A 26978-nucleotide genomic window follows, 5' to 3' on the forward strand; every position below is an offset into this window, starting at 1 on the left:
GAAGGCCATGTAGACAATGTCAACTGCTCTGCCTTCATCTATGTTTTTAGTCACCTCTTCAAAAATTTCAATCACGTTTGTGAGACATGATTTCCCATGCACAAAACCATGCTGACTATCCCTAATCACTCTTTGCCTTTCCAAATGCATGTGGAACCTATCTCTCAGAATCCCCCACAGCAACTTACCCACCACTGACATCAGGCTTACTGATCTGTAGTTCCCTGGTGTTTCCTTGTAGCTTTTCTAAAATAATGGCACAAAATTAAGCCATTCTCTAGTTCTTTGGCGTCTCACCTGTGGCTGTGATGATATGATATCTCTGCTAGGAGCCCCGCAATTTCTTCCCACAGTGTCCTGGGATACAGTTGATTAGGTCCCAGGGATTCATCTACCTTTTATGCGTTTAAGACCTCCTGCACCATCCTTAGCTTCCTTGTCTTTATTCTTAGTAAATACTGATGTGAAATATTTCCTTAGGATCTCTCCCAACTCCTGTGGTTCCACACATAGATGGCCTTGTTGATCTTTAAGAGGTCCTATTCTCTCCCTAGTTACACTTTTGCCCTTAATATCCTTGTAGAATCTCTTTGGATTCTCCTTTACTTTATCTGCCAAAGCTATCTCATGTCCCCTTTTTGCCCTCCTGATTTCTATTTTATGTGTATTTTATATCCCCTATATCCACTTGATCCCAGCTGTTTATACCTGACATATGCCTCCTTTTTCTTGACCAGAGCCTCAATATCTCTAGTCAACCAGTGTTCCCTACTCCTTCCAGCCTTGTCCTTTACACTAACAGGAACATGGTGCCCGTGAACTTTTGTTAGCTTGCTTTTGAAAACCTCCCACTTGTCTGACATCCCTTTACCTGCGAACAGCCTCCCCCAAATGAACTAAAGTTCCTGTCTAATACCATCAAAATTGGCCTTGCCCCACTTTATAACTTTAACTTTTGGACCAGACCTGTACTTTTCCATAACCATTTTCAGCTAATAAGAATTATGGTCACTGGTCTCAAAGTGCTTCCCCAGTAACAGCTGTCACTCTTCCTGTCTTATTTCCCAAGAGGAGCTCAAGTTTTGCCCCTTCTCTAGTAGGGCCATCTAAATATTGATTGAGAAAGTTTTCTTAACACACTTAACAAATTCCTCCCCATTTAAGCCCTGAGGCTGTCCCAGTCTAAGTTTGGAAAGTTAAAATCCCCTAATAAATCTATTATTCTCACAGCTATCTGCGATCTCCCTACATACTTGCTCCTTAATTTCTTACTGACTACGGGGGTGGGGTGGCCTGTGGTACAATCCCATCAAAGTGATCAGCCCCTTCTTTTAACTGGAGGAATAGCCTATTAGGTAGTCCTTGATTGACACTATGTAGTGATCTGATTTAGAATGATTCCTCACTCTGATTTCCTCCAGAGCTTAGCTGGGTAAAGACTGAGAGGATGAGAAACAGGCAAAGTCCAGGCCTACTATGTGTTTCCTCTCTCAGTTTCAAAGTTGTATTGTATGAATTGTTTACTGATTGCTATTCCCGTAGCAATATACTGCAACCAGCCATGACTTCTCTGTGATATGGGCTGGCCATTCTGCATCTGTGTAACCAAACCACTTACATTCTCCAGGAAGTTGGCATATTCACTTCACTGCTGCTCTTCTCTCTTGGTCTTATTCTTCACATACAATCTTTTAACCACATTTTCACTCACTTTAAAGATAAATGGCAGATGAATTCAAGATGATATTGCCGTTTACTATCTTGTCAAATATTTTGCTCAACTCAATTAAATCTATATAATCTGCTTTAAATTCTGTGGCCCCTAAGAAATTTTGGTAAATTTTAGCTGTATTCTCATCACAATTATGCAAATATATTCAGCAGAGGGGACAGAACAGCCAGTCTATATTTCCCTCACAGATGTTTCTGTCTATCGCTTTTGGCTATTCCTTGCTTTTTACCTGGCTTCAACTTTTATTATATTTCATAGAATCGTGACTACATAGAGGTCACCATTTTGTTCATCTTTTCCATGGTGGATATCTGGGAAAGCAACTCCACTTTCCCATTTTCTGACCCTGCCCCTAGAGAAGTAGGATTTGCAGAATTGCTAATCATTGTTTGCAACAGCTCCTATCAAATATCAAATTTAGCAACTCAAAAAATGTAATCACTGTAAAACCAGTCATCCAGATTTTTAAAATTTGTTACTTGACACACAATATTGTGTCTCCCACAGTCTGATTCTTGGAAGTCAGTCATGTCAGCTCTAGGATACAATCACAAGAGTTCCTGATGGTAGTGTCCTGGACCCATCCAATATCTGACCTTCCATAAGATCAGAAATATGATTTTTGCTGACAATTGCACAATGTTCTACGTCACTCCTGACTTCTTAGGTGCTGAAACAGTGCATGTCAAAGAACAAAGAAAATTACAGCACAGGAACAGGCCCTTCAGCCCTCCAAGCCTGCACCAATCCAGATCCTCTATCTAAGCATGTCACCTATTTTCCACGGATCTGTATCCCTCTGCTCCTTGCCCATTCATGTATCTGTCATCTCCGCTGGCAACGCGTTCCAGGCACCCACCACCCTCTGCGTAAAGAACTTTCCACGCATATCTCCCTTAAACTTTTCCCCTCTCACCTTGAAATCGTGACCCCCTAGTAATTGAGTCCCCCACTCTGGGAAAAAGCTTCTTGCTATCCACCCTATCTATACCTCTCATGATTTTGCAGACCTCAATCAGGTCCCCCCTCAACCTCCGTCTTTCTAATGTAAATAATCCTAATCTACTCAACCTCTCCTCATAGCTAGCACCCTCCATACCAGGCAACATCCTGGTGAACCTCCTCTGCCCCCCCCTCCAAAGCATCCACATCCTTTTGGTAATGTGGCGACCAGAACTGTACGCAGTATTCCAAATGTGGTCGAACCAAAGTCCTATACAACTGCAACATGACCTGCCAACTCTTGTACTCAATACCCCATCCGATGAATGAAAGCATGCCGTATGCCTTCTTGACCACTCTATCAACCTGCATTGCCACCTTCAGGGTACAATGAACCTGAACACCCAGATCTCTCTGTGCATCAATTTTCCCCAGGGCTTTTCCATTTACCACATAGTTCGCTCTTGAATTGGATCTTCCAAAATGCATCGCCTCGCATTTGCCTGGGTTGAACTCCATCTACCATTTCTCCGTCCAACTCTCCAATCTATCTATATTCTGCTGCATTGTCCGACAGTCCCCTTCACTATCTGCTACTCCACCAATCTTAGTGTCATCTGAAAACTTGCTAATCAGACCATCTATACCTTCCTCCAGATCATTTATGTATATCACAAACAACAGTGGACCCAACACGGATCCCTGTGGAACACCACTGGTCACAGTTCTCCATTTTGAGAAACTCCCTTCCACTACAACTGTCTGTCTCCTGTTGCCCAGCCAGTTCTCTATCCATCTAGCTAGTACGCCCTGGCCCCCATGCGACTTCACTTTCTCCATCAGCCTACCATGAGGAACCTTATCAAACGCCTTACTGAAGTCCATGTATATTACATCTACAGCCCTTCCCTCATCTATCAACTTTGTCACTTTATCAAAGAATTCTAACAAGTTGGTAAGACATGACCTTCCCTGCACAAAACCATGCTGCCTATCACTAATAAGCCCATTTTCTTCCAAATGTAAATAGGTCTTCCCCACCACTGACGTCAGGCTCACCGTTCTATAATTACCTGGATTATCCTTGCTACCCTTCTTAAACAAGGGAACAACATTAGCAATTCTCTAGTCCTCCGGGACCTCACCCGTGCTCAAGGATGCTGCAAAGATATCTGTTAAGGCCCCATCTATTTCCTCTCTTGCTTCCCTCAGTAATCTGGGATAGATCCCATTTGGACCTGGGGACTTGTCCACCCTAATGCCTTTTAGAATACCCAACACTTCCCCCTCTCCTTATGCCGACTTGACCTAGAGTAATCAAACATCCATCCCTAACCTCAATATCTGTCATGCCCCTCTCCTCAGTGAATACTGATGCAAAGTACTCATTAAGAATCTCACACATTTTCTCTGACTCCTCGCATAACTTCCCTCCTTTGTCCTTGAGTGAAAACTGAGTGTGCCGTCCGGGAATCGAACCCAGGTCGCAAGAATGGGATTCTTGCATGATACCAATACACCAGTGGCCAGTGTCCAAAAACAGCAAGATCTGGACAGTATTAAGGCTTGGCTGACACATGGGAAATAATGTTCTTGTCATACAAGTGCCAAGGAATGACCATTTCCAAAGGAGAGAAACCAGGCATGACTCCTTTACAGTCAATGCCATTGACGACGCTGAATACCCCTGTATCAACATCCTGGAAATTACCATTGACTAGAAACTCAACTGGACTTTTCATACAATTATTGACAATGTATAACTGATTTGTATGAGGAAAATGAGTGTATTGTAACCAGGTTTGCAGATGACACAAAATTGGTGAGAAGGCAAGTAGTGTGGGTGATACAGAGTCTGCAGAGGGACATTGACAGGTTAAGCTAGTGGGTAAAAACATGGGAAAATGTGAGGTTATGTACTTTGATAGGAAGAATAGAGGAGCAGAGTATTATTTAAATGGAGAAAGATTGCCAAAAGCTTCAGCAGAGAGGGATTTGGGAGTCCCCATGCATAAATCATAAAAAGCTAATATCCAGTTCAGTGGGTAAGGGAAATCAAATAGATTGTCACCAGTATTTCAAAGGGAATGGAATGTAGATACAGAGAAGTTTGCTAAAGTTGTAGCTACGCAGACCATTGCTGGAATACAGTGAACATTTTTGATCCCTTTGTCTAAAGAAAGATATCATGGCCATTGGAGAAGGTTCACTGAGGTATTCATCATGCATTCCCTTGCCTTGTTTGTCCTGCTGAAGTGCATCATCTCACCCTTATCTGGATTGAATTCTATTTGCCACTGATCAGCCCATCTGCTCAGCAGTCTATATCCACTGTAATCTAAGGATATGTTTCTCACTATTCATCCACTCCTGATTCACCATGGCCTATGCTCTATAAGGCACTGGTCAGGATTGTGATGTAGCATTTGCCAATTGCCTGGATAAGTGCAACTCCAACAATAGCAGTCAAGAAGCTTGACGCCATCCAGGAAAAGTCAGCCCAGTTGATCAGCACTATATCTATAAATATTCACTGTTTTCACCAACAATGTACAGTGGCAGCAAAGTGTACCATCTACAAGACGCACAGCAGATATTCACCGAGACTCATTAGACAGCAACTTCCAAATCTACAACTACTATCAGCTAGAAGGACAAGGATAGTTGATACATGGGAACACCAAAACCTGCAAATTGCTCTCGAGACAATGCACCATCCTTGGAAATATATTGCTGTTACTTTTCTAGTTCAAAATTCTGAAACTCACTCCCTATCAACATTGTGGATCTACCGACATCATGGGGACTGTAGCAGTTCAAGAAGGCAGCCCCTGTCAGCTTATCAACAGCAGCTAGGATGGGTAATGTATGTGTCGGCCTAGCTAACGAATCCCACGTTGAATGGAAAATGGGTCATGTGATTAACATAAAGGCAAAATTATGTCAGGGAACCTTAGGAAAACACATGATTTGGTGCCCTCTGCTGGCAGTTTAATTGCCCAGCTTCACAACTGGATTCTTTTTTGAGATCTTCGTAAAAAGCACGACACTTGCAGGCACACTGGGTGTTTTAGGAGCTTATACTTTTCAGTTTGGAAGTTAGAATTGTGATGGTACTTATGAGTTCACAGCACAAAATTGCTGACTGTTGCCACAGAGTTTTCAAATTCTACTGATTTTAGTTTGGGAATTGATAAAGTTCTGTACATGGACTTGCAAAACATTCTGATGCAATATTGGGAAAGAGATTGCAAACAGAGGAGGTAAGCCAGTGTTCTGGCCAATTATTATCACTGAACCAACACAGATGGAAAAAGGAATTTTGTGTGTAATTAGTTTGTTGTTGTTTGTGGTACTTTTTTAAAGTAAAAATTACATTACAACAGTGGCGGTAAGAATAACTTATTTAAAAGAAGTTATTGCCTGTGTTCTAATGCCCTAAGTTCATGAAAAACACCATATAACTACAAGATCTTTTTCTCATTCTCATTGTTGATAGAAAGATAGAAAATAGGAGCAGGAGTAGGCCATTCAGCCCATCAAGCCTGCTCCCAATTCAGTGTTCTATTCCAGCTTTTGCCCCATGCCCCTTGATTCCTTTAGGTGAAGAACTATGTATAACTCTTACTTGAAAACATTCAATGTTTTGGCTTCAAACTCTTTCTGCAGCAGAGAATACCACAGGCCCACCACTCTCTGGATGACGAAATTTATCCTCATCTCAGTCCTAAATGGCCTTCCCTGTATCCTTAGATGGCAACTCCTGAATCTGGACTTAGTAGTCCTTGGGAAAATCCTTCCTGAGTTTACCTTGTCCAGTCCTGTTAAAATTGTATAGTTTTCTCTGAGATCTACCCTTATTCTTCTGAACTCTGGTCAATGTAGTCCAAACTGATCCAGTCTCTTTTCATACGTCAGTCCTGCCATCTCAGGAATCAGAACATTCTTCCTCAGATAAGGAGACCATAACTGAACACAGTACTTCAGGTGTGGTCTCAGCAAGGCCAGTACAGTTGCAGCAAGACATCACTGCTGTTGTACTCAAATCCTCACACTATAAAGGCCAACATACCATTTGCCTTCTCCATCGCCTGCTGCACCTGAATGGTTACTATCAGCAACTGGTGTACAGGGACACCCAGGTCTCGTTACACTTTTCCCAATATATTGCCATTCAGATAATAATCTGCTTTCCTGTTTTGCTACCAAAGTGGATAATCTCACATTTATTCACATTATACTTCATCTGTCATGTATTTACCTACTCATTAAACTTGTCTAAATTACACTGCGTCCTACTTACAGTTCACCCCCCACCCAGCTTTGTGAAATCTGCAAACCTGAGGTATTACTTAGTTATTACTTAGGCATTTAGTTACCTCATCCTTATAATTAATATGTATTGCAAATATCTGGGGTCTGTTGAGGTAGATTATTGTACAAAATAATCTCAGGACCCTTAGGTACAGGTTAATGCCTGTTTATTTTGAGAGGGCACCAACCAGAGAAACTCCAAAGTAGAGCACTGCCGTCAGCAAGAAAGCTCAAATATTTAGGAGTCTTAGGCACAGGTTAATGACTGTTTATTTTGCCAACTCGTTGAGAGGGCACCAACCAGAGAAACTCCAAAGTAGAGCTCTGCCCTCAGCAAGAAAGCTCAAATGTCTATACATTATGTATCACGTAGACAGTATCTTGAAATCCAAACTGGTTTGTTATAGACGAACACCTGATTTTTGTACATTCCAAAATGACAGGGCTGCCTCACATCCCTTGTTTTATCTATTTGCCCTATATGCCACCGTATCTCCTTTCTAGAGCCTTTGCTATTTTCACAGCCTTGAGATTGGTATGAGTGACCACTGCGCAGATTTTGTGGGCATAATGTTCCATTATGTTCCCTTATACTAAGAGGATACCCTCCATCATGTTGTATGGCACTACCACTGTGCTAAAGTGGATAGATTTTGAGCAGATATTGCACCTGAAGACTGGGCATCCATGAACTATTGTGGACTGTAAGCAGCAGCAAAATTGGATTTGATCACAATCTGCAACCTAATGTACTGGAATATCATCCATTCTACTGGTCATATCAAGCCAAGGAATCAACCTTCATTCAATGAAGAGGGCATGAGGGCATACCAGGAGCAGCACCAGACACACCTAAAAATGAGGAATCAACCTGATGAAGCTAGAACACAGGACCACTTCTATGCCACACAGTGTATGTGGTAAGCGATGGAGCTAAGCAATTCCACAATGGACAGAATAGATATATGCTCTGCAGTCCTCCCACATCCAGTGGCAAGTGATGGTACAGAATTAAATAACCCACTGGAGTAAGAGGCTCCACAAATATTCCCATCTAAAATAATGGGAAAGCTCACACATCAGTGTAAAAGAAAAGACTGAAGCCTTTATGTGTGCCAGATGGATGATCCATCTTTGCCTACTCCAGAGGTCCCAAACATCACAGATTGCAGTCTTCAGCCAATTTGATTCAGTCAATGTGACATCAGGAAACAGCTAAAGGTACCTTTTACGAACGTATAACCAAACAACAAGAGTAGGCCACATGGCCCTTCAAGGCTACTCTGCCTTTCATTAGATTATGGCTGAACTGATTTTAACTTCACTGTACATTCTTGCCTATCCCTGATCATCTTACATCCCTTGCTAGTCAAGAATCTATCTACAAAGACTCAACCCTGTGTGAGAAAATCTTTTTCCTGATTTATGTCTTAAATGGGCCACCCAATATTTTTAAATTGTGACCCCAAATTCTAGATTCTCCCAATTGAGAAAACAACATTTTACATCCATCTGGCCGAATTTAACGTAAAGACCAAAGCAAATCTGAAGTCATTGGCAATTAGGGAGAAACTATCCATTGTTTGGAGACATACATAGCATAGTGGAAGATAATTGTGGGTATCAATCATCTCTGTCACAGCCCACTTGGGACCATTATCAAGTTCCCCTCTTTCCTGAGTCACCACAAATGTGAATATTGAATTAAAACACAAAACTGCCTGATTTAGCTGTCAGATCCAGGTTAAAAGAAATAGACACCACTTTTTTTTTAATCATTGACAAACAAATTATTATAACCAAATTGATTTTCTTGCTAATTTATGACTATAACACTTAAACTTGTGACACAAACACACACGCAAAAACAGATTCGTGGAAGGAAACAGACAAGACACACATATTATGGGTGGACAGAAAAACAGCAGTCAGAGAGAAACAGTTTTGTGTCACCAGTCCAGATGACAAAACTGGATAGATTGCTCACACAGTCTTTTTGATTTCTTTGATGATGGCATAATGTTATCTGCACAGTGATGATCGCTTTGATTAATTGGTTGGACCTGGGTCTTGCCTTTTTGTTTGGTTTTTAAGCTTTATTCTTTCAGCATCTCTCAATGTAGTTTTCTTGCTGTTTGACAGAATTAGGGAGAGCAACTTTACAGATAAAGGAGACAGAGACAGATGTTGGTGCAGCCAGCTTCTCAAAGTTTCTCATTGCTTCTGTTTGCAGTTCCCTCACAGTGCCTGTGTTTAAGCAGTGCCAGACCACTCAAAGGGTTGTTTTGATGCTGAGCTTCCCTGAATCCACAACAAATAAGTCCAGGCAAATTTGCACCACTGTCCCAAAAACATAACATTGTCTCATTTGCATTGGTTCGCTTCACTTGTTTTCGAAACAACTCCAAGCATGTTATATTCTTTCAAAAACATTTTCCTCACTTTCAATCCAAAGTCCAAAAATAGAAAGGTGCAGTCTTTACATTTCAGCTCCTGAAATATCTGATCTTTTATTGGGCTGAATATTTAAACCTCACTGGGGAATTGGCATGAGATTAACTGTCTATCAGTGTGCTAGTTCCCTGGGCCATCCTACCCCAGACGATCTTTCTATAGGGTGGGGGGGAATGCGGTCTGTCCACTATTAGTGAATACCCATATTAACTGATACTGTCAATATTTCCTCTCTCCTGTCTCTCTCTCTCCTTTATAGCTGCAACTCATCTCTTCTTTCCAAAAGACCAACACTGACCCCACTGACATTCAAACAGCCACCTGATCTTCAACTCCTTTTCCTCTGCGAAGTGTTTGAAGAAGTTGTCACCTTCCAAATCCCATCTTTCCCAGAACTTCATATTTGATAGCCTCCAAATGAATCTCTACCCCCTACCTCAGTACCAAAACTGCACTTACCAAAGACAACCTGTATGACTTTCCCAAATGATGAAAGATGAAAGGTCGGATATTTCCGATCTCATTGCTCTTGTTCTGCCTACAAACTTTTTCACAATTTCCTAAAGTGTTCTCCATACTTTACAAATGTGTACAGCTGGTAGAACCGCACATACCCAGTTCTTTTTTCGTTCTAATCATCGCAAGAATATCACTTGTACCAATATCTTTCCTGTACCCATGCCATAACCTCATAGGGATTTTTATTAAATCTACAGTTTTGCTCCTGGTGACATGCAATGTTAGCTTTTATGCATACACTGAGAGCACCAATTATATCACATTACAAGCTCTTCCAGCTCCTTCACGCTGATAAATTATTAGACTATTTCACAACACCCAGCACTGGATGAAAGTTCCTCCAAGTAAACACTAGGAATACTGGAGCTATTGTTTTCGATCCCCACTGCAAACTCAGTTTACTGTCTGCTGACTATCCCACTCCCTAACTTTTCATTTGTGGGATGTGGGTGTCGCTGGCTGGCCAGCATTTCTTGCCCATCCCTAGCTGCCCTTGAGAAGGTGGTGGTGAGCTGCTTTCTTGAATCACTGCAGTCCTCCTGCTGTGGGTTGACCCACACTGCTATTCGGGAGGGAATTCCAGGATTTTGACCTAAGCGACAGTGAAGGAACGGCAATATATTTCCAAATCAGGATGGTGAGTGGCTTGGAGGAAACTTGGAAGTGGTGGTGTTCCCATATGTCTGATGCCCTTGTCCTTCTAGATGGAAGTGGTTGTGGGTTTGGAAGGTGCTGTCAGGATCTTTGGTGAATTTCTGCAGTGCATCTTGTAGATAGTACACTGCTGCTACTGAGCGTCGGTGGTGGAGGAGTGGATGCTTGTGGATGTAGTGCCAATCAAGTGGGCTGCTTTGTCCTGGATAGTGTCAAGCTTCTTGAGTGTTGTTGGGGCTGCACTCATCCAGGAAAGTGGGGAGTATTCCATCACACTCCTGTGCCTTATAGATGGTGGACAGGCTTTGAGGAGTCAGGAGGTGAGATACTCGCCACAGTGTTCCAAGCTTCTGGCCTGCCCTTGTAGCCACAGTGTTTATGTGGTGAGTCCAGTTGAGTTTCTAGTCAATGATAACACCCAGGATGTTGATAGTGGGGGATTCAATGATGGTAATACCATTGAATGTCAAGGGACAGTGGTTAGATTTTCTCTTATTAGTGTTGGTCATAGCCTGGCATTTGTGTGGTGCAAATGTTACTTGCCACTTGTCAGCCCAAGCCTGGATATTGTCCAGATCTTGTTGCATTTGGACATGGACTGCTTCAGTATCTGAGGAGTCATGATGGTGCTGAACATTGTGCAATCATCAGCGAACATCACCACTTCTGACCTTATGATAGAGGGAAGGCCATTGATGAAGTAGCTGAAGATGGTTGGGCCTAGGACACTACACTGAGGAACACCTGCAAAGATGTCCTGGAGCTGAGATGATTGACCTCCAACAACCACGACCATCTTCCTATGTATCAAGTATGAGCCCAACCATCAGAGATTTTGCCTCCTGATACCCATTGATTCCAGTTTTGCTTGGGCTCCTTGATGCCACACTTGGTCAAATGCAGCCTTGATGTCAAGGGCTGTGACCCTCACCTCACCTCTGGAATTCAGCTCCTTTGTCCATATTTGAACCGAGGCTGTAATGAGGTCAGGAGCTGAGTGGCTCTGGCAGAACCCAAACTGGGCATCACTGAGCAGGTGATTTCTGAACAGGTGCTGCTTGATTGCACTGTTAATGACACCTTCCATCAAATTACTGACGATTGGGAGTAGAGCGATGCAGCGGTAATTGGCCGGGTTGGATTTGGCCTGCCTTTTATGTACAGGACATACTTGGGCAATTTTCCACATTGTCGGGTAGATACCAGTGTTGTTCTGTACTGGAACAGTTTGGCTAGGAGAGTGGCAAGTTCCCAAGCACAAGTCTTCAGTACTATTGCCGGAATGTTGTCAGGGCCCGTAGCCTTTGCAGTATCCTGTGTCTCCAACTATTTCTTGATACGGAGTCGACTGAATCGAATTGGCTGAAGACTGGTATCTGTAATGCTGGGGACCACTGGAGGAGGCCGAGATGGATCATCCACTCGGCCCTTCTGGCTGAGGATTACTGCGAATGCTTCAGCCTTATCTTTTGCACAGATGTGCTGAGCTCTTCCATCATTGAGGATGGGGATATTTGTGGAGCCTCCTCCTCCAGTGAGTTGTTTAATTGTTCACCACCATTCATGACTGGATGCGACAGGACTGCAGAGCTTACATCTGATGCGTTGGTTGTGGAATCACTTAGTTCTGTCTATCACATGCTGCTTTCACTTTTTGACATGCCAGTAGTCCTGTTTAGTGACTTCACCAGGTTGATGCCTCATCTTCCGGTATGCCTGGCGCTGCTCGTGGCATGCCCTCCTGCACTCTCCATTGAACCAAGGTTGATCCCCTGGCTTGATGGTAATGGTTGAGTGGGGGATATGCCGGGCCTTGAGGTTACAGATTGTGCTGGAGTACAATTCTGCTCCTGCTGATGGCCCACAGCGCCTCATAGATGCCCAGTCTTGAGTTGCTAGATCTGTGCAAAGCCTGTCCCATTTAGCACGGTGATAGTGCCACTCAACACAATGGAAGTTATTCCCAATGTGAAGGCGGGTCTTCGTCTCCACAAGGACTGTGCGATGGTCATGGACAGATGCAACTGCAGCTGGCAGATTGGTGAGGATGAGGTCAATCATGTTTCTCCCTCTTGTTGGTTCCCTCACCACTTGCCACAGACCCAGTCTAGCAGCTATGTTCTTTCGGACCTGACCAGCTCGATCAATAATACTACTGCCGAGCCACTTTTCGTGGTGGACATTGAAATCCTCCGCCCAGAGTACATTTTGTGCCCTCAGTGCTTCCATCCTCAGTGCCTCCTCTAAGTGTCGTTCAAAATTGAGGAGTACTGATTCAGCTGAGGGAGGATGGTATGTGGAATTTAGCAGGAAGTTTCCTTGCCCATGTTTAACCTGAAGCCATGAGACTTCATGGGGTCCGGAGTCAATGTTGAGGACTCCCAGAGCAACACCCTCCCAACTGTATACCACTGTAGCTTCATCTCTGCTGGGTCTGTCCTGCCAGTGGGACAGGACATATCCAGGGTTGGTGATGGTAGTGTCTGGGACATTGTAAGGTATGATTCTATGAGTGTGACTGTGTCAGGCTGTTGTTTAACTAGTTTGTGAAACAGCTGTCCCAATTTTGGCACTACCCCCAGGCGTTAGTGAGCAGGATTTTGCAGGGTCAACAGGGCTGTTTCTGCCGTTGTCTTTTCTGGTGCCAACATTGATGCCAAGTGATTTGTTCAGTTTCATTTCTTTGAGGCTTTGTAGTGATTCGTACAACTGAGTGGCTTGCTAGGCCATTTTAGAGGGCAGTTGAGAGTCACCCACATTACTGTGGGTCTGGAGTCACATATAGGCTAGACCAGATGAGGGGTGGCAGATTTTCTCCCCGAAGGACATTAGTGAACCAGATGTTTTTTTCTGAAAATCAGCAATGATTTCATGATGATAAGTAGGTTCTTAATTCCAGACTTTTTTTTTTCTAATTATTGCATTCAAATTCCACCATCTGCCATGGTGGGATTCGAACCCAGGTCCCCAGAACATTTGCTGGCTTTCTGGATTAATAGTCTAGCGATAACACCACTAGGTGTTCGCCTACTCAACCGAGGTTGAAAGACTATTTGTACCCTTGGTGGCACACCGGACTTCAAGACAAGCTCCCAACCATGTATTTGTACAATAATTAATAACGCAACTTCTATTACATTGCCAAGCTGTTTATCTGCATCTACCCATCTGGTGCTGAAACCCTGATATAGCCTTTGAAACCTCTTAACTTTAATATTGAAATGTATTTCTTGCTGATCTCCCACATGTTACCTTCTGTAAACTTGAGGTTGTACAAAATTCTGATGCCATTGTTCCCTACTTGCTCCAAGCCCTGTCTATTTTTCATTGCCATGTATTGAGGAAAACATACATCTTGCGAAAGCTCTTTGTCTTTTCTTCGTAAGGGCAATATGTAAGAATATCAATCCAAGGAGAAAGCTAACATGCATGAGAAGAGAGTGCTAATTGGTTGGCAAGTGAAATCTGGTTAGTAGAAGTTTATCCATGCTGTGTGCACTCATTAGTGTTGATTGACAGTTAACTGCCAGGTTTGTTTAAACTTTAAACCAGGAAGTTTGACTCACATCAAGACATTGCCCTGAGAAATGAGCCAGTAAATGGTTGTCACTTATTCTTTTTTTGAGTTGAAACAGGTGCAATGCATTTGTATGTTCTTTCCGTCTTCAAAAGAAGATGCCCTGTGTATTAATACATATAGCTTCCAATGCATGCAAGCACTCCACACTGAGAACCCGACTGACAATCCTAAATTGTCAGCATAATTATCCACACACTCATAATCACCCAGAAATGTTGCCTCATTACAGAAACATATCTAATGTTGGACAACGTTGGTACACTGTATGTTTTGCAAGTGCAGGTTGGTTGGGTATAGTTAATATTTAATGCAAACAACCAAAAGGATATTCAGAGATAGTAGGCTATTTCAAGCCTACCGACTCCCACAGCTACCTAGAATACACCTCCTCTCACCCACCTTCCTGCAAAAATGCCATCCCCTATTCCCAATTCCTTCACCTACGCCGCATCTGCTCCCGAGATAAGGCATTCCACTCCCAGACATCCCAGATGTCCTCGTTTTTCAAGGACCGCAACTTCCCCCACACAGTGGTCGAAAACGCCCTTGACTGCGTCTGTCACGTTTCCCGCAACTCATCCCTCACACCTCCTCCCTGCAATAACAACCAAAACAGAATCCCCCTCGTCCTCACGTACCACCCCACCAACCTCCGGATCCAATGCATCATCCTCCGGCACTTCTGCCATTTGCAATCTGACCCCACTACCAAAGGCATTTTTCCCCTCCCCACCCATATCCGCCTTCCAGAGGGACCACTCTCTCCGTGACTCCCTTGTCCGCTCCCACTCCCCACCAGCCCTACCACCCCCAGCACTTTTCCCTGCAACTGCAGGAAGTGCTACACCTGCCCCTATACCTCACCCCCATCCCAGGCCCTGCGAAAACCTTCCACGTCAAACAGATGTTCACCTGCACATCTGCTAATGTGGTATACTGTATCCGCTGTTCCCAATGTGGCCTCCACTACATCGAGGAAACCAAGCGGAGTCTTGGAGACTGCTTTGTGGAACACCTACGCTCGGTTCGTGACAAACAACTGCACCTCCCACTCAGAACCACTTCAACTCCCCCTCCCACTCCTTGGATGACATGTCCATCCTGGGCCTCCTCCAGTGCCACAATGATGCCACCCAAAGGTTGCAGGAACAGCACCTCATATTTCGCTTGGGAACCCTGCAGCCCAACAGTATCAATGTGGACTTCACAAGCTTCAAAATCTCCCCACCCCCGACCACATCCCAAAACCAGCCCAGCTCGTCCCTGCCTCCCTAACCTGTCCGTCCTTTCTCCCACCTAATCACTCCTCCCACCTCAACCCCCACCCCCACTTCCTACCCACCAGCCTCATCCCCGCCTCCTTGACCTGTCCGTCTTCCCTGGACTGACCAACCCCCACCCTAACTCCCCACCTACACTCACCTTGGCCTCCTTGACCTGTCCATCTCCTCTCCACCTATCTGCTCCTTTATCCATCTTCCATCCGCCTCCCCCTCTCTCTCTATTTATTTCAGAATCCCCTTCCCCTCCCCCATTTCTGAAGAAGGGTCCAGACCCGAAACGTCAGCTTTCCTGCTCCTCTGATGCTGCTTGGCCTGCTGTGTTCATCCAGCTCTACACCTTGTTAACCAAAAGGATGTGTTGTTTTTGGGATCTCTGCCTAATACCTTGCATCATACTGGCACTGGAATTGATATGCAACATTACTCATTCGTATGACAGACTGAACACCGCTTTTGCTTGACAACAAGGTCCTGTTAATGGCAACACCACTCCTCCTTACTCCATGTAACAATATGAAACAACTATATTCAACTTTGCTCAAACATTTGAGATACCTTACCCTCAAATTAATCTGAGCTAGACTATGCACTTTTCAGGACCAAAATTAACCACTGTTAAACCTTTCACAAGTTTGTGTGACATACAGCAAGAAATGATCTGATTGAAGTAGCCATTATCCAACAGGATGTTGTTGATGCACTCTATTTCAGCTTTTGATCCATGGCAATGTCTCTACCAATCAGGTTCCACTTACATACCAGTCAGACTCCAGTTGCCAACCAATCTGCACGGTCCTCATTGCCATGTATAGATTGATTTAACCCTTGAACTGGAATTCGTGCAAATTGCAATGATTGCAAGTTGAAAAACTTCAATAAAATGTTTTTTTTTTCAGAAATACTTCAGTACTGTATTACCAAATAACTATTTGTGCTACTGTGTTCATTAACCTGTATTGACTCCAAGTCAAGAAGTGCCTCAGTTTTAAAATTTTCACACTTGATTACAATCCTTCAGTGGCCTCAACCCTCTCCATCTCTGTATCCAGCCCTATGGCTCTAAGATATTGAGGATCATATGATTCTGACCTTTTCAGCATCTCTAACTTAAACCACCGTTTGTGGCTGTGCCTTTAGCTGCCTTAAGATCTGCAGGTTCATCCATAAAACTCTCCCCTTTCCTTTAAGGGCTTCCTATATCCTACCTCTTTAACCAAGCTGTTAATTATCCACCTTAATGGCACTTTAGCATGGATCAGTGTAAAATGTTTCTTTGTGCTACTCCCGTGAAGTGCCTTCGGATAATTTATTGCATTAAAGGTCTAATATAAATACAAGTTGTTTAAGATAAACAGCGTAGAGGAGCATTCTGGAAAAAGTAAGTGAAAAGTAGGTGAAGTAAGACAGGGAATAATAGTAAGTTTTGCAAATAAAATTCCATGAAATAGGATGGAAGGAGACTCAAGTGGAGCATCTGTAGTCCTGAGATAATTTGGAAAAAAGTAGATTGTTTATTGTATTTAAATCTGTGTATTTCAGTTTTTGTACATGATTTAAAATTGAATTAAATATCATAGCTGACTCTTCCTGATTCAGAACCTGTCATTCATCAAGAATTCTTTAACCTGATTGATTAAAGAGATACGTGCTCGTTTGCTTTGTTCAGAGATAGTAGGAACTGCCGATGCTGGAGTCTGAGATAACAACGTGTGGAGCTAGAGGAACACAGCAGGCCTGGCAACATCAGAGGAGCAGGAAAGCTGATGTTTCGGGTCTGGACCCTTCTTCAGAAAAAAAGCCTGGCCTGCAGTGTTCCTCAGCTCCACATCCTGTTTGCTTTGTTCAGTCAGGTCTCAAAAGTTCTGTAGAGGGCGCTGCTTTTTATAGCTAATCAGATAACATGCAGTTACAGCAAAACATCCCATAAAACATCTACATGCACGTGCTCTGATAACAAAATCTGACCCTTTCAATATTTTAAGATGTAAATGACCATTCTTTTCTTTCTCTCTTAAATGTCTGGTTTGTTTCTTCTTTATTGTTACCCATATTTTTCCAAAAAGACATGGTCAATTTTTTTTGATTCATGCATGGGATGAGGGTGTCGCTGGCTAGGCAGTATTTATTGCCCATCCCTAATTGCCCAGAGCGCAGTTAAGAGTCAACCGCATTGCTGCAGGTCTGGAGTCACATGTAGTCGACACCAGGTAAGGATGGCAGTTTCCTTCCCTAAAGAACATGAACCAGATGGGTTTTTCCTGACAGTTGACAATGAGTTCACAGTCATCATTAGATTCTTAATTCCAGATTTTTAATGAATTCAAATTTCACTCTCCGCCGTGGCAGGATTCAAACCCGGGTCTCCAGAACGTTATCTGGGTCTCTGGATTAACAGACCAGTGATAATACCACTAGGCCATCGCCTCCCCATCTATTTTAATTTTAATTATTCTATTTTATCCCTCTTCACTATTTGTAGTGTTTCTAACACAATGTTATCAACTTCCCTTATTTACTGGATCCGAAAAATTGCATATTCAAATAGACTATCATCCTTTCACTTCCTCAAATATTTCTTCAACCGGTTCAATTTAGTGAACTCAAGGACTCATCCTCTCAACTGAAATTACCAAATGAGAAATGAATTTGAATTGTGTTTAAGCGACAATAGGTTCGCAAAACAAATCCCAAGAAATGAATAAATATTGGAAGTGTTACATAGTGAAACTAGTGGAAGGCTTATATAGGAAATAGAAATGGGAGGAAAGTTGTCTGGAATTTGAAATTAAGGGTATGTTAGACAATTGAAATAACTGCATAGAGGTAGGTGCCGCTTCACCAGGTCACTCTTTATTTACAGGTGGAAGCTCCTTGACTCTGGCACAGCCTCATCAGAGTCAGAGTGTCAGTATCTCTGACACTCCTCTTTCTCTCTGTCAGCCAGTGCTCCCTGATTGGACCAGATTAAAAGGCCCAATCGGGGAACTCATATTCTAAGATGTCCAGCTGGCTGATCTTGTTGCAATCACAATAGCAACATAATAACCGTTTAATGCAATCTTTGGTCATCTTACTTTATCTTGAAGGTAACGTAACACTGTACATGTGCTCAACGTATCTACTTTTCCATTCAAAGTACCTCTGATCTTGCTTGTGCAGAAAATTTTAAAAGCCTTTTATTATTTTTCTACAGCTGAATATCATGCACTTTGCAGCAGTGGACCTGGTATGACAAGTGATGGGAGAGGTAACTGTTGTTTGTTTATATAAGCTACACCATAAGACTTAATTTCATAATATTTTCTTTAGAATGTTGTTTCATACAATATAGGCTAAAACAAAACTCTTTAATGCTATACTATATACCATGTGCTCCAAAGTACTTCATTTCAATAAGCATGATGACAATAGTTGACTTTGTTTACTGATGCTCAATATTGCAGGAAACACGTATAATATAGTAAAATAATCATAGGTTTGCCATCAATAAATATGGCATGGAAGCTGAATGTTTTAAGATGTAACATGATTTGGGTTTAAGATGACATTGATCTTCACACCTAAGATTATGATGTGATTCTAATTGTAAATGGTACAAAATTGGTATACACTTCAGTTTGGAAGCTGCACATTTGGACAGATTCAATAAAATATTAACAAATTCAACAGATATTAAATATTTTGAAGTTTTTGAGTTTAGCAATTTTTGCACATGACCATAAAAAACACTTCACATTCATGAGTACAATTTTTGTTTAAAAGTTAAGCATTTTTTTGGTGTATAAACATGCTAATTTTATGTTATTTTGTTTTATCATCTGACAATATTATGAGTTATTTATTACTGCTAAAACAAAGGAAGTTCTTCTTTGTGTTTACAGACATCAATGAATGTGCGTTGGATCCTGATATCTGTCCTAATGGAGTGTGTGAGAACACTCGTGGCAGTTACCGATGTGTTTGCAATTCTGGTTATGAAGTTGATATATCTGGGAAAAAATGTGAAGGTATGTAAAACGTGGATAGTAGAAACTGAGTCAAATTGAATTAATTATAAAGTTAATGAATGTATTTATTGATCTTAATTCTTTTACAGGCATGAAACTTGGAGTGTTAATTTAGTAAGAGCTAGAACTCCCAATTTCACATATAATGGAATAACTGTAAGAATGATAGAAATATATAGTTTGCTATTTTGCGTTGATATGTTAAACCATTTTTCTCTTATTTACTTCTGAATGTTTAATTTCATGGTCCATGGTTTCATGTTGATATGGTGGCTATAGTCTGTGGATGAAAATAGTTTTCATGCTTCCCACTTCTTTCTGTGCTAATTTGTACTATTTCAGCCCTTACTGATAGTTAGCAGCAATGCAAATATGAGAGCCAAATGTGCAAGTCTTTCCCTGTCAATTGATAGCCTTTTCATCAGCAAGTTCTCTGCTGTTCTCCTTCTGATGATGCCTGGAAACTAAGACCCTTTGCAACTGCTGGTTAAAGGTTTTGAGGACATTTAGCACTTAGGCACACAATATATAGGCCCACTGGTCTGCAGTTGTGCTCTGGTGCTCATAAATCAAACTTCAAGTCAAGCACAACAGCTCCACTGCCTTAGCGATACTTCTGGTAAGTTAAAGCTAAAGAGGTAAATCCTGACAAAAAAAATCTGGAATGGATGCCAAAAGCAGTTTGATGTCTAAATGTGTCATCTTTCTAGTAAATTATGTACCCGAGCTAGTACCAGTTTTGCATAATTTGGACCCCACCATGGAGATAGAGAATGGCGCTTTAGTGCTTGGACAGCCCATAGTCTTAGTAAATTTTGCACTACATGCACTGAAGAAAATACTCCACTTTTGCTGCAGAACATTACCTCCAACATGGAAGTCAGCAGTTACAAGTGTTAAGTATGATTTCATTGATGTAGAAAATGAATACTACAGGCTGTTTTGTAATGGTGGGAGAGATCATTTGTCCCATCGGTTAACCACCACCCATCTCAAGATGGACAGCCATCATTTAGTACACCTGCCTCCATTGATTTTTGATGCTTAAGTTCTGTACTCAAATAGTGGGTTAATCTATTACATCAGAAAAACAAACAAAAGAAGATGCTAAGTTTACAAATGGCAAGCTGGAACATTAAGACCTTATTCACTGGACTGACAGACGCTTGCATTTGGTTAATAATATGGGTAAGACAGCTGTGATCAACGTGGAACTTGATAGGCTGAACATTGACGTTGATTCCTCACAAAAATCATGTTTGCCAAGAATGAATCACTGAAAGGAAAACATTACTTTCAGCTGGCCGAATTCTGAGGAAAGGCATGAACATATGTCGGCTTTGCTTCAGGAAATCACTGCTCACAATGATAGAAAACCACCTAAAATGGTTCAAATTATGTTCTTTCTATCCGCTTCCCAACTCAAAAAGGGTTGATTAGCAACAATTGATATTTATATAGTACCTTTATGGTAATTAAACATCCGAAGAGGCTACCCAGGTGCATTATGAAGTAAAATATGACACCAAGTCAAATAATGAACTATTATTCCAAAAAATGGAAAGCTACAAAAAGGAAGGTGTTCTAAAAAGTGTCTTAATGACGGGAAATGAAAATTGATGCTCCAGACTCTACTCCACTGTATTGTCAAAAGACTAGCATTATGAGAGATTAGGACTGCTACCAGTAAATTTTTAAAATCAGAACATCTTACCTATTGGGCAATTTCAATAAAGAGTGGGAGCAGGCCATGAGGCTTGGCCCCCCTGCCTCAGAAATAATGGGATGTGAAAGGCAATGAGAACTGCTTGAGCTTTACTGCTATCTCAAGTTTTGTGTAGCTAACACTTTCCTTCAAAATGAGCCAAGCCACAGCATGTCCTGGCGACATTCAAGATTCAGGACATTGACACCAGCTGAAACTGATCATCACTATCTCTCAGCAGCATTGTCAATGCATGCAGTATGAGGTTACAACCCTGTAAGCTTTTTCAATCCAGTAAAAAGACTATCCTGGTATCAGTATCAGCCATGATTTCCGCCCAGATAAGAACTAAGCTTCTCGACTCGATTGAATGGACACTTTCTGGCATTTCCACACAGTGCAGATGCAAAGTGGAACATACTTTGAGACATTGTTTACAACACTATGCATTCAACATGTGGAATGCAATAGTGATTCAAAACTAACATGACCATAATGGGAGTCAAGTAATGCAGCCCCATTAATTTCAGTAGGGATCTGAATGGAACGATTCTGACTACCCAGAGAGCTACTTGAAGTCCAGCAGATTGCAAGGCCTTGCACCAGTAGCTACAGGTTACAACTGCCAGAATATCCAGATGTCATTTTGCACAGAGGCATTAATAACAGGATCTAAAAGATAACAGGTCTGTAGGTAAGGAATGCAACTCCATTGAAAACAAAGGCATCAAATGTAATCACCAACTGCAATAAATTGTTGAAGAGATGGATGAAGTAATATCTTTAACAGTACTCTGAAGAACAAGGTCATCAAGGATTCTCCAGACAATAAGGAGAGCCTGCCTGTCATGGAAAAGCTGGAAGTTGAAACCACAGTTGGGAACTTAGCAAAGCTATTGAACTGTTGACTAATGTGCCCTTGGCGAAGGTCAAAATGTCATACTGCATTAATATGCAGTATATACTGCATTAATCAAGCATAATGACTGGCCCTCAAGTAGCACTCAAATTTGCTGTTGAAATGCAGCAACTCTTGATGTGTTACTTGTGAAATCTGTCATAGTCATAATGGTCCACAGGAAAAAAGAACAGGAAAACGTTCTTCAGTCCATCAAGTCTATGCCAGTCTAAAACAACTGTCTAATTATTCTATGCCCATCTTCTAGTACTTGGCCGGTAGCCTTATATGTCTTAGCATTGCAAATGCATATCTAAATATTTCTTAAATATTATCAGGGTTTCTGCCCCTACCACCCTTTCAGGCAGTGAGTTCCAGATTCCCACCACCCTTTCCTCAAAAAAGACTTTCCTCACGTCCCCTCTAAACCACCTGCCCCTTATCCTAAATCTATAACCCTGGCTGTTGATTCCTCCACCAAGCGGGAAATGTCATTTCCTGTCTGCCTTATTCTATGTCCCTATAATCAAATACATCTCAATCATGTCCCCTCCTCAGTCTACCCTGCTCCAAGGACAACCACCACTGTCTATCCAATCTGCTCTCGTGACTAAAACTCTCCAGGCCAGGCAATATTCTTGGAAAATCTCCACTGCACTGTCTCCAGTCCAATCACAATCCTCCTATAATGTGGATTTCAGAACTTCACACAATACTGCAGCTGTGACCTAGCCAGACTTATTGACTCTGTTCCCTAAATGACTGTTAGAAAAGGGCAACTTCATGATCCTGGTCTCTAGCTGGCTATTCGGCTAAAATAATTGTGCAAGAGACCATTCTTGAAAATGCCAATCTTTCAGAAATCTACAGTGTTCCAGAAAGTAGTCTGCACCTCAACATGTAAAGACAGGACTTTGTTTCAATAGGCATTGTGCAGTGGATGTGCAGATAAGGTCTAATAAATATTTCATTTATATTGAGTAACCTCTCACCAGCAACTGGCCCACTGTGGTATTTGCTTAAAGGAATTGGCTAGCTACTGAGCCTGTCTTGGTTGTGGATATTGATGTCCTCCACTTGAGTACATCCTATGTCATTGCTGCCCTCAATATTTTTTCCATGTGCTGTTCAATGTGAAGTACTTATTGATAGTCTGAGAGAGATCAACAGTTCTCAGCAAGTAAGAGATTTAAAATTTGGCCTGGTGCCACGAGACTTCATGGGATCTAAAATCAATGTTGATGACTGTCAGGACCACTCCTTTCTGACAGTTTATCACAGTCATGCCACAGATCTTCTTGATTTGTTTGTTGTTAGTTATGCTCAGGGATAATGACCGAGGACATAAACAAAAATGCAAGAATTGCTGAGCAAGTCAGACAGCAGTAATTAATTTGAAACTTTATCACTTCTTCTGCACAGATGCAGGTCAGATAGCATTAAAGTCAGAGGTAAAGTTTCAGGTTGATGACATTTCTACAGGTGTCTGACATGCTGAGCATTTCCTACATTTTCTGTTTTTGTTTCAGATTTCCAGTATTCACAATGCTTTCCTTTTGTAAGGTAATAGAGGAGTCTGGGATGTTGGCTGAAATGTACAAATATGTTCTGATTCCTGTTCTGAAATCTGTTTCTGATTTCCAGCATCTGCAGTTCTTTGTGTTTTTCGTATATATCTTGTTTGACTAGTCTGTAGGACAGCTGGTCAATATTTTGTATGTATCACATATCCCCAAAATGAGGAAATATTCACAAGGTTAAGGAGGCTGGTTGTCCCTTTGTCATTTCCAGTATCTGGCTCAACAATAGATAATTGTCTCACTTCAGTTTTGCATTGTAGTTTGATACAACTGAGAGTCATGTTAGGCCATTTCAGAATGCGACTGAGCTTCACCCATATTTTCGTGAATCTGGAGTCCATATAGGACAGATTGGGGCAATACTTTAGATTTTCTTCCCTAAACAATGTCAATTAACTATTACGTATCAGCCCACCAACCACCTCATGTATCACCCCACCAACCTCCGGATTCAACGCATCATCCTCCACCACGTCCGCCATCTGCAATACTACCAAGGACATTTTTCCCTCCCCACCCTTATCTGCCTTCTGGAGGGACCACACTCTTCGCGACTCCCTTGTCCGCTCCACACTCCCCACTAGCCCCACTACCCCTGGCACTTTTCCCTGCAACCACAGGAAGTGCTACACCTGCCTCTACACCTCCCCCCTCACCGCCATCCCAGGGCCCAAGAAAACCTTCCACATTAAACAGATGTTCACCTGCACGCCTGCTAATGTGGTATATTGTATCTGCTGTTCCCGCTGTGGCCTCCTGTACATCGGGGTAACCAAGCAGAGGCTTGGAGACCGCTTTGTGGAGCACCTACGCTCAGTTTGTGACAAACGACTACACTTCCCAGTCGCAAACCATTTCAACTACCCCACCCACTCCTTGGACGACACGTTCATCCTAGGCGTCCTCCAGTGCCACAACGATGCCACCCAAAGGTTGCAGGAACAGCACCTCATATTTCGCTTGGGAACCCTCCAGCCCAATGATCTCAATGTGGACTTCACAAGCTTCAAAAATCTCCCCACCCCCGACCTGATCCCAAAACCAGCCCATCTCATCCCTGCCTTCTTGACCTGTCCATCTTTTCTCCCACCTATCCGCTCCTCCCACCTCAATGACCAACCCCCATCCCAACTCCCTACCTACACTCACCTTTACTGGCTCCATCCCCGCCTCCTTGACCTGTCCGTTTTCTCTCCACCTATCTGCTCCTCTATCCACCTTCCATCATCGCTTCTCCCTCTCATTATTTATTTCAGAGTCCCCTTCCCCTCCCCCATTTCTGAAGAAGGGTCCAGACCCGAAACGTCAGCTTTCCTGCTCCTCTGATGCTGCCTAGCCTGCTGTGTTCATCCAGCTCTACACCTTGTTATCTCAATTAACTAGGTAGTTTTTGAAAACTATCCAGTATTTTCTTAAGTACTGTTCCATGTTCAAGTTTCTTTCATTCCAGATTTATTTAGTAACTAGATGTCATGGGGATTTGAACTGTATCTGGATTATTAGCCTGTGAGCCTGGATTATTTTTCCAGTTACATAATAATTATGTTACACAACCAAACTCGAAAAACAAATGTCAGTAAAAAGATTGATAAGATATACTCTTAATGTTTCTACTGTCTCTGAGATTCACAAATGTTGGGCTAAGTCTACACATCACAGTGACTTCTTTGCAAGTAGTCCATGTTTAGAAATATTTGTATCAATATAAAGCAAGATTCCTAAGCATGTCACAAGCATGTTCAACTTCATGTCCAAATTTAAAAATATTGATTTCTGTTTGTAACATCTAACCATTCTTTTCAAACACCACTCTCATAAATCTTTCAGAATGTTGCGATATGTCCTGAAACCCCTATATCCATGTGTGCTAAAATTATTTATCTTTTGTGGCGAGATGATGGAGCGAGTCATTTGCGGGTACTCTTGACTACTCACTAAGAATCTGGTGATATAGGCTTTCCTTAAACCACATAATTAGAAAATGTTTACTCTGTATCCAGCATCTTAATGAAACAGTGAGACTGAGTGGAATCAAACCTGCATGTCATAGGCACCACCTCATTGCAGCTTGAAGATAAGGTGAGAAATCACATGACACCAGTTTATAATCTAACAGGTTTGTTTGAAAGCACAAGCTTTTGAAGCTTCACTCCTTCTTCAGGTATTAGTGAGAGAGGTAGTATCCGACACAGAATTCATAAGTAAAAGATCAAAAAGTCAAACCACTGATGGAGGATGTATTAAACAAACCGAAGATGCTGTTAAATATTTAATCAGTTAGAAGGTTTTAATTGATTAATATGTATATGTAAATCCCGAATTCATTTCAAGTCACTGTCCTGAAGAACTAAAGGTTTTATCAGTCTAAAGAAGAGGTGACATTTTAGGTTAGACAATGCATATTAGGTGTGAGGCCTTGTTTAGAATCTGTTTGTGTTTTGGTTTGGAGTCAGACTGGTTTTATTTCTCAAGTAGGAATTTATAAAATGCCACATAGACTGATTGACTGTCTATAAATTGTGCTTTTTGAACAAAATAGGATGTATCTGCAAATATAAATTCACCACTTAGATTTAAGTGTGTGTGTGTGTGTGTGTGTCAGAGAATTTGTGTGTGTGAGAGTGAGAGAGTGTGTGTGGGAGAGAGAGAGAGTGTGAGTACGTGTGGGAGAGAGAGAGTGTGAGTACGTGTGGGAGAGAGAGAGAGTGTGAGTACGTGTTGAAGAGAGAGAGAGTGTGAGTACGTGTGGGAGAGAGAGATTGTGAGTGCGTGTGGGAGAGAGAGTGTATGAGTGCGTGTAGGAGAGAGAGAGTGTGTGTGTGCGTGTGGGAGAGAGAGAGTGTGAGTGTGTGTGGGAGAGAGAGAGTGTGAGTACGTGTGGGAGAGAGAGAGAGAGTGTGAGTACGTGTGGGAGAGAGAGATTGTGAGTGCATGTAGGAGAGAGAGAGTGTGAGTGCGTGTGGGACAGAGAGAGTGTATGAGTACGTGTGGGAGAGAGAGATTGTGAGTGCGTGTGGGAGAGAGAGAGAGTGTGAGTGCGTGTGGGACAGAGAGAGTGTATGAGTGCGTGTGGGAGAGAGAGAGAGTGTATGAGTGCGTGTGGGAGAGAGAGAGAGTGTGAGTGCGTGTGGGAGAGAGAGAGAGTGTGAGTGTATGTGGGAGAAAGAGAGAGTGTGAGTGTGTGTGGGAGAGCGCGTGAGTGTGTGTGTGTGTGTGGGAGAGCACGTGAGTGTGAGTGTGTGTGGGAGAGCGTGGGAGTGTGAGTGTGTGTGTGTGGGAGAGAGCGGGAGTGTGAGTGTGTGTGGGAGAG

General features: G+C 42.3%; 1 protein-coding gene across 1 annotated transcript in view; it reads left to right on the forward strand.

Annotated features, from left to right (window-relative positions):
- The window catches only part of LOC109916808 (fibrillin-1-like), a 589008-nt gene that overhangs the window by 301945 nt on the left and 260085 nt on the right, over window positions 1-26978 (forward strand). Inside the window, exons 15-16 of the mRNA XM_048617021.1 lie at window positions 18672-18725; window positions 19360-19485. Coding sequence (XP_048472978.1) covers window positions 18672-18725; window positions 19360-19485 — 180 coding nt within the window. The remainder of the gene's footprint in view (window positions 1-18671; window positions 18726-19359; window positions 19486-26978) is intronic.

This window comes from Rhincodon typus, chromosome 36, assembly GCF_021869965.1.
Source record: "Rhincodon typus isolate 14 chromosome 36, sRhiTyp1.1, whole genome shotgun sequence".
Lineage (NCBI taxonomy): Eukaryota > Metazoa > Chordata > Chondrichthyes > Orectolobiformes > Rhincodontidae > Rhincodon > Rhincodon typus.